We start from the raw sequence: 15,275 nt of genomic DNA, 5'->3' as shown, positions 1-15,275 counted from the left end.
CACGTTCTCTACTTGTGTAAGAAATTATTCAAAAATTACGGATATCCTAACCCTTATTAGCATTAGATTGAGTTAACAAATATATTCATTTGACCACCTAAACAATCTATCAATCAATCATATTCATTTTTAATAATAAACACAAACAATAATCATATGAATAAATCAGAACAGATTCATATACTAAATCAAATCATATATAGTACTTAGAATTCATCCTAAATCAAATAAGTAAATTAGCTAGACATAATGGAGGTTATAGAAAGCAAACTGTTGTTGTAGAAGAACTCTAGCTACTGCTGCCTCTGTCCAAGAGATCATCCACTGTCTCCTTGTTGCTATAACCTTTCTGCTACTAGTGCATAAATGAAGTCTTTATGCTTCTGTTCTTCTCTGGAGAATTTTATCGAGAAGTTTCTGGGCGTGAAAGTGAGGGTGAGGAGATACTTCTCTGTGGTGATTCGAGCCTCTATTTATAGACTTTTGTAGCTGATTTTTCGAATCTGATAATCACCAAACTTTCCTTAGCCGACTCAAATCCTAAAACACGTTCAAATCTCCACCATTCATCTCATAAATCGACGGTGAATGCTTGGACTGGTGACTGTTTTTTCCGACTCTATTATCATCCAAACTCTGAATTCTCGGTCAAGTTTCAACTTCCAAATATTACCCAATCTCTACAGCCGCGTACAAGTGATTCATTTTTATCTTAGACGCGGAAATAACCTACAAATTTTCCATAGAGTTCATACTACTCACGGTAGAAACAAGATTGTTTCACCCCTGTTTTGCGGTCAAGTGAACTGGTTCCAAGTCAAACACGAGTTCCTGTTTTATCATTCAATATCGACCTATTCTCGGACTCGAGATCGTCACCAACAATGGCAGCAACATTCACTGTCAGCTTGAGTTCATTCCTGCCTGGTCGTGTTCTTCAGTCACAACAAATCCCGAGCATTACCGCCATGATCATGATCAATCAATGACATCATCTACTGCTGATAATGACAGCAGTATATAGTTCAAATGTTGCGATTTCTCCATCTCTGCCATCTCGATCAAACTTCATCGGCAACTCAGATCCATCAATACTCCCGTGATCATTAGCAGCAACTCCAGTCTCACTTCCATTAATATTCTCTAGCAGCATCTTCTGTGTTTTGTTCTCAAGCAAAACTCCTCCATGCTAACAGCCGCAGCTCCATCGGATCATCAATACTGGCAGTCTCCTTCTTAACTTGTTTTACCAGTGACCCATCTTCTTTTCTCGGAAATGGCAGAAGTTCATCAGTGCCAATGGCACCGAACCCATCTCTTTCAGCTGTTAATCGTAGCAGCTCGAGCAACGCTGCAACAGATATCCATGCAGAAGAAACTGCACACGGGATTTTCAGTTTTGAATAAGATTACCCCTTGTAAGATACGTGACTGTGTTTAGTAGTTCCTTTGAGAGCTGACCTCCCCTTAACATATCGGATGCCCCTTAACACTCGATGAGGTGCCAATAGTAGTTGCTCGGAAATTGCCATTTTTCCCTTTTACCTTCTGAGTTCTTGTTTTGCTCATGCGAACTCGGAATTACTTCATCTTTTCGCCGTTGGCTTCATATTTTCGTCCTCTTCAAGAAGAAAAGTAGAAATCTTGTACTTGAATGAGTTTCACTTGGTCTTTGACCATTCTCCACTTGTAGCTAGCTTCATTTGTTGCACAATTAAGTGTCAATTCACTTCTTTTGGATGATTCACCTAATAAAACACAAATAAAAGAAAAAAAACGTAATATACAATAATTCACAAGAAAATGTAGCAAATACTAGCATGGATTCGACACTAAATGTATGCAAAATATGCACTTAACAAGTTCCCCCATACTTGGCTTTTGCTAGTCCTCGAGCAAACTATCTAAATAAAAAATACAACAACTCCATTTCGCCGAGGATATCGTTGCACTTAGCATGTGTAACAAGCCTTTAAACCCCTAGGTGTCCATAGTGGACGAGTTATAGTCTCGTGAGGGCTTACGAGAGGTATACTCACAAAACCTACTCCAACTTCAAAGAGTTCCAGCTTCCCAAGCATCCAAAGAGCTATGAGGACATAGAGTTTCTGCATGCTAGTAATAAGAAGTTAGAAATACCAAAGAACATATTCATTCTTAAATCTTGAGTGAGAAATAACCACACCATAATGAGAGAATGCGTGTTTGAGAGAGATCAATAAGCATTTCGCCTCGACTTCTGCCTCACTTAAAAGGATTTTATGATAATTGCACTCAATAAGACAACTTTTTTATGGGTCTCACATGTGTGCAGGTAGGAATGAAGAGAAAATCCTACACACGTTGAATGGTGGGAAGGAAACCTTCCGAATTATTTCTGGAGACCCTACCAGATCGTGGGAAATAAAAATATTTTCTGATGATCTTTAAGAAAGGAAATCAACCATTATAGCAAGGATGGGAGTACTTACCACCTTCACATCCGATTGCAATGATGATAACACCACTCTCACAGCATCCAATAAAAACGTCTTCGATATGCTCGTCTTCTTTATCTTCTTGGTCTTCGGCCTTCAACTGCTGATGATAAACTCTTGAACTCTTTCTCTTCAATTTCTTGTTGCTTGAAACTTCTTTATATATTTTTCTTCCCCATGGCCTTATTGAACAAGTAACAACCTAAATGCAAATCTTTTTGTGTCTTTTATTATTATTATTTTATTTTATTTTATTTTTTTCAAACAAAAAGATTGCAACTACGAAAATAATAACGGAATTAAAATACCATGGCCATGAAAGAAGTACTTTACCACTTTGATCTTCACAACTTGTATTGACTTTGTATCCTAAACTTCAATAACTCTCATCTTTTGATTTTATTCGCTCTTGTAAATAAGTCTTCATACTTAGATATAGAATTCTGCTCTTTATATGTACGTCTTCAAAATGTAAATAAAAATCCAGTCATTCTATGTTGCTTTTACTTGGATACGAATTTTTTTCTCTTTCCTTGAATTGTTGCTTGTAAACCTCAATCGTCTTCAACTTTCCTTGTAGATTTTGATGTCGCTCCACTTGTTGATGATGATGTGTTTCTATAGATCTGTTGTTGGCGAGAGAGGGAATGGTGCTAACTGCAAATCAAACTACAAGAAGGTGGTTTTCGTCTATAGACGTCACCCTCATGATTGGTGGGAGGTTGGGTAGATCACCATTCTACCCGGAATTAACGTACGGTGACACATACTCAAAAGAAAGCTCTTTAATCATTTATAAAGAAATCTGGTATGGTGCCTCGGTTGTTATGAAAATGGGTAGTCTCCACTAATGATTGATCAGCAACTCTAATAATGCATTTCTCCCTGCAACTCATTTGCATCACCGGCATGATTAAATCCATTATTTAACACTCCAATTCGTAAGAAATCCGAACGTAGTTCCCTAACACTTCCAAATTCAATTATGTCGGTCATAATCTCTATGTAAACATACCTAGAAGTATGCTAGTGACTCTAAAATCTCTACAAGTTGAAGGTTTTATGCAAAAAAAAAAATGAAAAATCTATATGAAAAATACTCCCCCACGCTTAAACTTTACATTGTCCTCAATGTGTAAAACCGAAAATTCTGAATTCTGACGTAACAGCAGATAAAACGCAAAAATTGTGCAAATTGGTAAGGAATTTGGAGAAACTCCGTTTCAGAAACGTTGTTCATCCAAATGTTTTCTACAAAGTGTCAAAAGGGCACAGTGTTTCGATAAACAATGTGTCCAAGTACAATTCCATGGTTTACCATAAAGTGGCATTTCTCCCAGTTTAAAACCAAATTAGTGTCTATGCATCTTTTAAGCACAAGTTCAAGATTATTTAAACAAATATCAAATGAATAGCCATAAACACTAAAGTCGTCCATAAACACCTCAATGATGTTTTCCACATAATCAGAAAATATACTTTGAAAAGTGACAGGCGCATTGCAAAGACCAAATGGCATTCTTTTGTATGCAAATGTACCAAAAGGACAAGTAAAGGTAGTCTTCTCTTGATCCTCCGGTGCAATAAAAATTTGATTGTAGACCGAATAACCATCCAAAAAGAAATAATGAGAATGTCCCGCTAACCTCTCTAACATCTGATCAATGAAAGGCAAAGGAAAGTGATCCTTGCGGGTAGCCGAAATGAGCTTTCTGTAGTCTATGCATACTCGCCATCATGTTTGAACTCTTGTTGGAACAAGTTCATCATCTTGATTTCTAACAACAGTAACACGTGATTTCTTAGGCACCACTTGCACTGGACTAACCCATTTGCTGTCAGAAATTGGGTAAATCATCCCCCACACTTAGTAATTTGAGGATCTCTTTCTTCACGACCTCCATCATTGGGGGGTTAAGCCTACGCTGAGCATCACGTACTGGTTTTACATCATCTTCCATTAGGATTCTATGCATGCACATGGCTGGACTAATTCCTTTGATATCAGCAATTGTCCAACCAATAGTCGTTTTGTGCTCTTTCAGAACCCGAAGAAGGCGTTCTTCCTGTACTGTTGTGAGATTCTTTGCAATAATGACTGGAAGCTCTTCCCCATCACCCAAGTAAGCGTACTTTAAGTGATCCGGTAGAGGTTTCATCTCTAATTTAGGTGCCTGCACAACAGAAGGTAAAGAAACTTCATCAGTTACAGGTAAGGAGATACATGAAATATTACCTCTTCTAACTTCTTGTGATGCCGTTAAAGCACCACGTGTCTCAACAAACTCCTTGGGAATATCAACATCTAAGTTAGGCATGCCATGGACGTTCAAATCTATACTATTTTGTAGCACAGATTTACGTTCATCTTCGTTGTGCAAATCAAACATCTGTTGTGCTAACGAACCAATAACATCAACAGAAAATGCGGAATGGATATCACTTGGATAACGCACAGCTTCAAAAATATTGAAGCGTATAACCTCTTTGTCAAACTCCATAGTGAGTGTCCCATTATCACAATCAATCTTCGTCTTAGCAGTCTTCATAAATGGTCTCCCAAGAAGTAATGAAGTAGACGAACAATTGTCTCCATTCTGCATATCCACAAAAAAGAAATCAACCGGAAAGATTAGTTCATTCACTTGCACCAACACGTCTTCCACGAGTCCCTTAGGATATATCTTAGACTTATTAGCTAATTGAATGATAATCCATGTCTCCTTTAAAGGCCCAAGATTCAATGAATTATAAACATCGGCTGACATTACACTTATGGAAGCTCCCAAATCAAGCAAAGCACGCTCAAACCATTTTTCACCAATAGTAATTGGCACTGTAAAACCACCAGGATCTTTACACTTTGAAGGCATCTTCTTCAACAACATAGCTGAAGCACTTTCTCCCATCTGAGTGATCTCGTTAGCAATTAACCTCTCCTTCCTTGTGCACAAATCCTTCAGAACCTTGGCATACCTGGGTACCATTCTGATGGCCTCAATAAATTGAATGTTGATATGCACCTTGATGAAAATATCCATAATCTCCTTGTCTAGAGCTTACTTCTTTGTCTTGGCAAAACGACTAGGAAAAGGATGTGGTGTGGTAAAAGTAGGAATTGTTTCCTTAGGTTGGCCAGTTGAGGTTGGCTTTTCCTTTGGTACGGTTTCCACTTCTATTTCCTCTTCCAAGTCTTGACTAAACTTTTCTTGTTGTTTTGGCTCTTCTGTTTGCTTTCCACTTCTTAGAGTTACAGCATTAACGTTCGCTCTTGGGTTCACGAAAGGCTGTGATGGCAACTTTGCCGAGTTTTGTGCTTTTGTTTCATTCATGTCTGTAGCCAATTGTCCAATTTGAGTTTGCAAGTCCTTTATAGCCATATCTTGCTTCTGCAGAATTGTATCTTGACGCTGAGCATTTGCATCTTGCTTTTGCATCATCATTTTCATCATCTCCTCTAAACTAGAATTCTGAGTTTGCTGTTGAGGTAGAGGTTATGGTCGGAACTGTGGTTGTTGAAAACCATTTTGTCGCCCATACGGATTAGGAGCTGCAGCTTGCTGATTTGCATAACTAAAATTTGGATGATCTTTCCAACCTGGATTATAAGTATTAGAGTAGGGATCATACTTTGGCCTCTGATTAAGGAACATAACATTCACCTGTTCAGACTCTTCTTCATAAGTAGGAATAATCACTGCCGCCATTCGTTGTACTACCTTCTCTATGTTGTTCATCCGTTGCTCTGTATGTGCAGACTCTCATATCTCGTTAACTCTTCTGACATTAGAGTTTTTCTGGTGTAGAATTGTTGAGCATTGGAAGCCATACTCTCAATCAAACTGGTTGCCTGTGAGATTGTCTTCTCAGTAAGTGAACCACCGGCAGCCGCATCAATCAAATTCCTCTATTCTGGAAGTAATCCTTCGTAGAAGTATTGAATGATAAGTATTAAGGATATATTATGGTGTGGGCATCTTGCCAACAACTTCTTATACCTCTCCCAATATTCATATAGAGACTCCCCAGACATCTGTAGAATGCCACTAATCTCCTTATGAACGGATGCCGCTTTCGAAGCAGGAAAATATTTCTCCAGAAATAGCTTTTTCATCTCAGTCCATGTTGTAACACTCCCTGGAGGAAGAAAATACAAACATTCTTCTGCTAAGTCTGTCAATGAGAACGGGAAGGCTTGTAGCATAGCATATCTCTTTCTGCGGTTGCATGCCTCAGACTTGTCATTGTGTTCTGGAACTGTTGAAGGTGTCGATTTGGATTTTCACCTGGATGTCCCTTGAACTTTGGTATATGATGAAGTAGATTCGACTTCAGCTCCACTGGGTTAGTGATTGTAATGCACAGTGGTTGCGAATCTAAACATGGAGATGTCAACTCTCCTAACTTCCTCTCCATAGGTGGAGGTGGTGGAGGATTTCCCCCGTCGTCTCTATTAACCATCTTTACTGCAGAAGGTTCTTGTTGAACCTTTGGACGTGCTTTTAGTACCGTTCCCTTTCGAGTTTGAATTCCGCACCTGGGGTAATCCCAATCCTTTGATACCAGAGATTAAGTACCTAAAACAAAAATCTAGAAAACAAAGTTAAAAACTAAAAAGAAAATCTAAAAGAAAAAAAACAAAAACAAAACTAAAAGAAACAACTAAAGCTAGCGACTGCTCCCTGGCAGCAGCGCCAAAATTTGATGGGTGTCGTAGGCTCAACAAATTAATAATCTTATTTCCACATAATTAGTTGGTAATATAATGGAAGCAAGGATCATTCCCACGAAGAGCAGGGAATTTATTTCTCAAAAATTTCACAAATGGGGTTTTTTGTTTTAGATTCAATAGTTAAATAAATAATAAAGCAATGAAAAGTAATTAAGATTGCAAACAATATGGAGAGAGATGATCGAGGAATCCTTCTTCGTAACTAAATATTCATCAAAGTAGTATATTCATCCATTCATCATTAATTATAGATTATTACTAACCATAAGATAACAAGTACGCTTAGCTATCTCCAAAATACCTTAAGCCACTGGACAACAGGTACGCTTAGTCGCCAGAGTCTATCCGTCTGAACCACCTTGAGGTACGGTTACAAGATGTAATTCAGTCGAATGCTTTATGGTCTGTGAATTTAGGTTTAATCCTAGTAGTTAGACTCAGTACGCTCGGTCTACTTTCTAGTATTGTGTTTACACGCGATTGCTTTACGGAATCCCTCCGCAAGGTCTCACGTTCTCTACTTGTGTAAAAATTATTCAAAAATTACGGATATCCTAACCCTTATTAGCTTAGATTGAGTTAACAAATATATTCAGTTGACCACCTAAACAATCTATCAATCAATCATATTAATTTTTAATAATAAACACAAACAATAATCATATGAAGAAATCAGAACCGATTCATATATTAAATCAAATCATATATAGTACTTAGAATTCATCCTCAATCAAATAAGTAAATTAGCTAGACATAATGGAGGTTATAGAAAGCAAACTGCTGTTGTCGAAGAACTCTAGCTACTTCTGCCTCTGTTGCAAGAGATCTGCCACTGTCTCCTTGTTGCTATAACCTTTCTGCTACTAGTGCATATATGAAGTCTTTATGCTTCTGTTCTTCTCTGGAGAATTTTATCGAGCAGTTTCTGGGCGTGAAAGTGAGGGTGAGGAGATACTTCTATGTGGTGATTCGAGCATCTATTTATAGCCTTTTGTAGCTGATATTTCGAATCTGATAATCACCAAACTTTCCTTAGCCAACTCAAATCCTAAAACATGTTCAAATCCCCACCATTCATCTCATAAATCGACGGTGAAAGCTTGGCCTGGTGACTGTTTTTGCCGACTCTATTCTCATCCAAACTTTGAATTCTCGGTCAAGTTTCAACTTCCAAATATTACCCAATCTCTACAGCCGCGTACAAGTGATTCATGTTTATCTTAGACGCGGAAATAACCTACAGATCTTCCATAGAGTCCATACTACTCACGGTAGCAACAAGATTGTTTCACCTCTGTTTTGCGGTCAAGTAAACTGGTTCCAAATCAAACACGAGTTCCTGTTTTATCATTCAATATCGACCTATTCTCAGACTCGAGCTCGTCACCAACAATGGCAGCAACGTTCACTGTCAGCTTGAGTTCATTCCTGCCTGGTCGTGTTCTTCAGTCACAACAAATCCCGAGCATTACTGCCATGATCATGATCAATCAATGACATCATCTACTGCTGATAATGACAGAAGTATATAGTTCAAATGTTGCGAGTTCTCCATCTCTGCCATGTCGATCAAACTTCATCGACAACTCAGCTCCATCAATACTCCCGTGATCATTAGCAGCAACTCGAGTCTCACTTACATTGATATTCTCGAGTAACATCTTCTGTGTTTTGTTCTCAAGCAAAACTCCTCCATGCTAACAGCCGCAGCTCCATCGGATCATCAATACTGGCAGTCTCCTTCTTAACTTGTTTTACAAGTGACCCATCTTCTTTTCTCGGAAATGGCAGAAGTTCATCACTGCCAATGGCACCGAACCCATCTCTTTCAGCTGTTAATCGTAGCAGCTCGAGCAACGCTGCAATATATATCCATGCAGAAGAAACTGCACGCGAGATTTTCAGTTTTGAATAAGATTACCCCTTGTAAAATACGTGACTGTGTTTAGCAGTTACTTTGAGAGCTGACCTCCCCTTAACATATCGGATGCCCCTTAACACTTGATGAGGTGCCAATAGTAGTTGTCCGGAAATTGCCATTTTGCCCTTTTACCTTCTGAGTTCTTGTTTTGCTCATGCGAAATCTGAATTACTTCATCTTTTTGCCGTTCGCTTCATATTTTCGTCCTCTTCAAGAAGAAAAGTAGAAATCTTGTACTTGAATGAGTTTCACTTGGTCTTTGACCATTTTCCACTTGTAGCTAGCTTCTTTTATTGCACAATTAAGTGTCAATTCACTTCTTTTGGATGATTCACCTAATAAACTACAAATAAAAGAAAAAAAAAGTAATATACAATAATTCACAAGAAAATATAGAAAATACTAGCATGGATTCGACACTAAATGTATGCAAAATATGCACTTAACAACTACTACCGGCACTCTCGAAATAAATCAATTCCATGTCGTAACTTTGTACCGACAAGCAAATCAACCTAAAATCTGTTCCGGTATATGTGACAAATTCTTAAGTTTTTCTGTATGTTTTAAGTCCACCACCGGCATGCTCGAATTATTACAAAAGAATGCCGGTACCCAAAACCGGCATATAATGCAACCCAAAATCTATGCCGATACTGGTGACAAATTCATAAACTCTCATATATGTTTTAAGTCCACTAGCGGCATACACAAATTATTATTAAAGACTGTCGGTACTAAAAACCGGCATAGACTTCGACCCAAATTCTATGCCGGTAGGAAAAATTCAGTTTCAGGTGAATCTGGGGTTGGAAACGGCATTGCATTCATCCAAGATTAAATGCCGGAACACAAAACCGGCACTGTATTCATACATATTTCAGTGCCTGTACTCACTGAAACTCAACTGTTTCAGTTAGGGTTCGCGATTCTAACCTAAACCCATTGCTATAAATCGATTTAAACACTCATAAAGTAGTTTAAAATCACTTACCTTCTCACAGAAGCCATGGTTGCGAGAGGTTGATTATCCGAATCTTCTTCTTCTTGCTCTTGAGCAATCTTAGCAATTCTTTGTTCCTGTTTTTGTTGAGCAATCGATTTTGAGTTCGATTGGGCATTTGTTTTCTTTCGTGGAGGTATTGTTTATGATTCGGGTAGGTTAATCGATGAAGAACGATGATTTTTTTTTTTTCAAAACCTAACCCTAAGAGTGCCGGTAGTGAATTGAGAGAATGGGGGATATGTTTTGGTTATTTGATTTTTATGTTTTAGGAGAAAGGGTATAATGGTCTTTTCATAATATTTTTTAATTAATCAAAAGGTATTTTAATATTTTCATACCCAAAAATCACCCCTTAGCACACACCATGGGTTGGGGGAAGTAATCAATATCCCCCAATTACTTTTTCTATCCCCCAATTTCGCATTCTTTTAAAAGCTCCTCCTCCCCAGCTTTAAAAAATTGAGGAATTTGGGAAGTTCTTTGGATAAAAATCACTTTGATATTTTTTTACCAAACACCTATCTCAAAAATTATTGACATATATAGGTTTGAAAGTGCTTTTGAAAAACGGAAAATGGGTCATTTATCCAAATATTTTTAAATCACGGTTCAAATGGACGAGTAAAAAATAGTTTGGGTGAAATGGCCAAAAAAAATAGTAAGGATGAAACTGGTAGCTTAAATTTAAAAAATAGCAAGGATGAAACTGGATACATCCTGTGTAAATTAAAAATAAGAAAAAATGAAAATCTTTTCAAAAATGAAAATTTCATGATCTGGGGTTTACTAGTGAAGGTGATGAAAATCTTTCTTGCTCTCCCTGTTATTTTTTTTTTCTTTTGGCGTTTTAGATTTGGGTCTTGCAGCACGGTGAAGTTGTTGCTTCTATTGGGCTGTTACACAGTGAGTAAGATTTCTCATTACAGAAGCACAATAGAAGACGTCGGAGATGATAAAGATCGGAAGGGGGTAAATCTGTAAACACAAAAATAAATTTGATGATAATTAAAGAAAAGAAAATAAAACTTGGTCAATTTTTTTTTTTAACAGACAACTGTTTGTCTCAACGGTTTTTCGACGAGTCAAGATATCAATCCTTAATATTTTAAATGTTGGATATCAAATGTTAAATGCCCCTAAATAAAATCATGTTCATCTGTATGCTCCATTGCACTATAAGGCTAGATGCTAAAAGAAAAACAAAACAAAAAACGCATAAGGCTAGCCTGTGTGGCACTTTCGAATTCATAAAATCATAGGTCATGCACAAGCACAAAATTAAAACCGTGATAAAATCGTGTTCATTTATATACTTCATTTTTTATTTTTTTTAACGGTGGTTTCTTCTTTTGCTGGAGTGACGTGCAAGCCTTTAAGCTTTTAATCTGAATAACATCCACCTTAACAATGGAAATACTAATATCTTGCAATGGTTTAAAACCTGGATGAATGTTAAATCTCTTAATGAAAAGCACAATTTGATTTCTTTTATCTTGTGGTCCATCTGGAAATATAGGAACAATGTGCATTTTGATAATGTAGTGCCTGATGTGCAAAAGCTGATTGATAATATTAGAGCATCCCACCTGAAGTTAAGTCTAGATAGGGACAGTAAAGATGGTCATGTTTCTACCGATGTTAAGAGTCTCATTACAACAGTCACAACTCTGACAGTGACAATTATGATTGGTTTATACACTTTGACGCCTCTTTTATTGAAGCTGATTACACTATGTGATATGCAATCTCTATTCTTGATAAAACAGGGACCAGAAAACATTGTCGAGCAGGATGCAGCTGGGCTTCCAGCCCCTTAGAAGCTGAAGCAAAAGCCGGAATTGAGGCGATAAGGTGGATGAAGGAACTAAAACTACAAAATTGCTGCATAATCAGTGATTGTCAAATCTTGATGAAAATTTTGAAAGGTGAAGCAGATCCTGAAAACCAACCTCGGAGGTCTCAAACAAGCATCAATAGATGCAAATTTTCTCTTATGCATTGTGTTTCGGTTTCCTTTATGTATAAATCTAGAATCTATGTTAATTTCGAAGACAAATTAGCTAAAGAAGTAAGATCTAGGAAAATCAATTATTTCTCTACGGAGAATGAAAATGGAAATGTAATGTCAAACATCCTAGAAAGAGTTAATCTTGGATTAACTCCTATCTTATATATTTTGCAAACTTCAGCTTATATATAAATAAATGTCTTCTTATCAAAAAAAAAAAACGTGCAAGCCTTTACACCGGGTCTAGCCTTGGCTAAAGCTATTGAGCGCAAACGTGTCAAATATTTTGATGTATGCAATGCTAATGGTTATAGTTTTGGTACCCTAGCTTTTACTACTTTGGGTGAACTTGGTATTGAATCTATTGAGTTTTTGAAAAGGTTGAAGTCCCGCATAGCTAGGCATGATGTAAATATAAAGTTGGTAATTTTCTTTTCATTAGAATAGGTTTAGCTATTCAAACAGGTGTTGGAGCCCAACTTGTGGTTAGGCTTCCAACAAGCTCTTTGTAAAAAAAAAAAAAACGTATAAGGCTAGCTTGTGCGCAACTATCGAATTCATAAAATCATAGGCTATGTACAAGCACAAAAATTAAAACAAATGAAAGTTTGTTGGAAATACGGTTTCGGCTATCTAGCTAAGTCACGGCACCAAGTCTCACTAAGAAAATTCATCTCTGAATATATCGTATCTTCCGGCATGGCATTGAATCCTAGGACTGTTGTGACTTGCATAACCAGAATAAAATGTGCCAAAAATTCATGCATTACTTGTCGAGTTCTATTCAAATGCTTTATGCGTGATATTAATGCATCAATAGTGAGTGAAGTATTTCATTTCCTTTTTATACGACTTAGCTTTTGCATCCAAGAGGCCTCTTGAATAAATAAGCCCCCAATTATAGCCGGCTTCAAATTTAGATTCCATAATGGACAATATATTTTTTTTATTTAAAAAGACAATAAGTAATTTGAAGAAATGAGATGTAAGAGGAAATTGAATTGTCTAGACGGTATAGCACATGTCACGAAATTGTTTTTCGAGTGTCTCAGATTTTGAAAACAACTCCAGTTTATGGGAAGTTAAAGCTACACTTAATTTAATTACAGTAAAAGTAAATTACTGATAAGAGATGCACAAAAATTTATTTTTACAGCAGACCAGATAAGCAAGAAGATGTAAAAAGTGAATATTTTTATAAATCTTTTTACTTCATCTGGCTATTTTTTATACTGAAATTAATTAATTTTTAATGGATAAAAAGAAATATTTATACCTAAACTTTTGCTACCAGTTATTAAGCATGGTGCACAGCGGTAACTGACCATGACAGTAACCTCCATCCTAGATTCTATCACCATCGGTGAAAGACATGCCGCAAAGAGTTAAGATACTTATGACACAGTAAAACAGAAGGTCTCCCCCATGGAATTAAGTGGAATATATAAAATGAGAGATTAACGGATAAGCTAGATTTTTGGAATCTCAGAAGTGATGTCACCTCGGATGTACGAGTGCAAGACAAATACCGGAGTCCATGATTACTATCCAAAAAGAGCCTCTAATCCCACGGCTAAAATTTACCCAAATTCAGAAAACACAGGTCGGCAGGCCCCACATATCATCATGATGTCGATCATATTTTTACCATCACCCGACTTTAACGCCTGACAGATATAATAATTTTCTCTCGTAAATCGCTACAACTCTTCCCATTGGCCAACCCACATTTCCTAGTCAGCAAATAATCTCCTAGAGCTCTGGTCAATACATCCAACGGTCAGAATCAAAGTAGCTAGATAAATAAAATATCTGGTGCACTTTCTTACACATCTCCCAATAAACGCCAACTTGATGATACAATAATATTTGCTTTTCTACTCAGAATTTTTCAGAGTTTTGTTTTTTTTGGGGGTTTTTATTAGGGTTTTTACTTTTCAGAGAAGACCAAAAACAAGAAGAAGAAGAACCATGGTTGTTGAATTTTCTTGATAAATAGAAGAAGAAAAACAAAATTCAGGGTTCAGACAAAATTCAGGGTTCAAATCAATGGGTGGGTTTGTTCTGATCTCGTTACTACACAGTGTGATAGCAATAACAACTGGGGTTCTGATGATGTTCTACTCAAGAGAAATCTATGAATTTGGTCATGGAATTGAAACAGCTAATAAGTTACTAGGATCAAATCCACATGATCAGTTGTTGATACAGACATCAGATTCGTTTTCTGGGTTGTTATTATGTGTGATTGGGATTTTCTTGTTCATGGTTGCTTTTGTGAAAGATGTCAAGTTTCAGAGCTTCTTTGCTAAAGGTTGTGTGTTGATTCATGTGGTTACTGCTGTTTGGAGGGTTTATTTTGAGAGGAGGCTTGAAGATCTTGCTTGGGATTGGCCTAGACAGGTTGTTGGTGATATTGTTTTAGCTGCTTCTTGGGGCATTTTTCTTCTCTACTCTTGGAGAGAAAAGTATGATTAGGGATTCAAGAGTCAGTTTGAGCTGCAAATTGATGAATTAGACCAGCCATGGATGAAGATATCAACGATTGAAGGTGAAGATTGGGGAATTTTGGTGACAGAATGCAGTTTGGGGGGTTTGTGGGTAGTAAAATTTAGGGGTTTGATTGAAGAAACACAAAACTGTAGTTGGGGTTTGGTTTCTTTTAATGGTTTTCTGTAAATTTGCTCTTCCAATTTCATATAGTGAAAGTGAAAATATATGATATTTTTCTTTTCTGTGAATTGAATTGATTTGATCATCTTGTGTATATGTTTGCGTTTGTTTGATTGGATTTTTTGTGCATATGTTGTTAAATTGCTCACTGGCTAAGCTTGGTGTTGTCATCTGAGTATCATTCTTATGTGAATGAGGCTATCTAAAGCTGTACCTATTCTGCTGGTGCTGTGTGCTTATAGTAGAACTGTTTGGTTTGGAGTAAACTGCAGCATAGCATAGGGGGATTGACTGATGGCATAGCTAACAATTGGATAGAGAGCAGAAAAGCCCCATGGGAACCTAGAGTGGAATCAGAACCCACTTTAGACCCCAATTAAAGCACTCGGAAGTCCCAACCAACATCAACTCCAGGATATCCAGGATATGCAAGTTAGAGTCTTCAGCAACCATAGGCT

At 37.1% G+C, this 15,275-nt stretch overlaps 1 protein-coding gene across 1 annotated transcript; it reads left to right on the top strand.

The window, feature by feature from the left end:
* The first annotated feature begins 14,036 nt into the window (after positions 1–14,036).
* On the top strand, positions 14,037–14,931 carry LOC113274528. The gene has a single exon (XM_026523890.1). It carries the CDS (start codon positions 14,194–14,196, stop codon positions 14,620–14,622), a length of 429 nt encoding a protein of 142 aa, XP_026379675.1. The 5' UTR covers positions 14,037–14,193; the 3' UTR covers positions 14,623–14,931.
* The last annotated feature ends 344 nt before the right edge of the window (positions 14,932–15,275 follow it).

This window comes from Papaver somniferum, chromosome 4, assembly GCF_003573695.1.
Source record: "Papaver somniferum cultivar HN1 chromosome 4, ASM357369v1, whole genome shotgun sequence".
NCBI classification, from domain to species: domain Eukaryota; kingdom Viridiplantae; phylum Streptophyta; class Magnoliopsida; order Ranunculales; family Papaveraceae; genus Papaver; species Papaver somniferum.
Note: the sequence above shows the minus strand (reverse complement) of the source record. Positions and strands in the feature narration are given on the sequence as shown.

Excerpts from the sequence above, each read along its gene's own strand:
- LOC113274528 (XM_026523890.1), top strand. The coding sequence starts at position 14,194 with ATGGGTGGGTTTGTTCTGATCTCGTTACTACACAGTGTGATAGCAATA.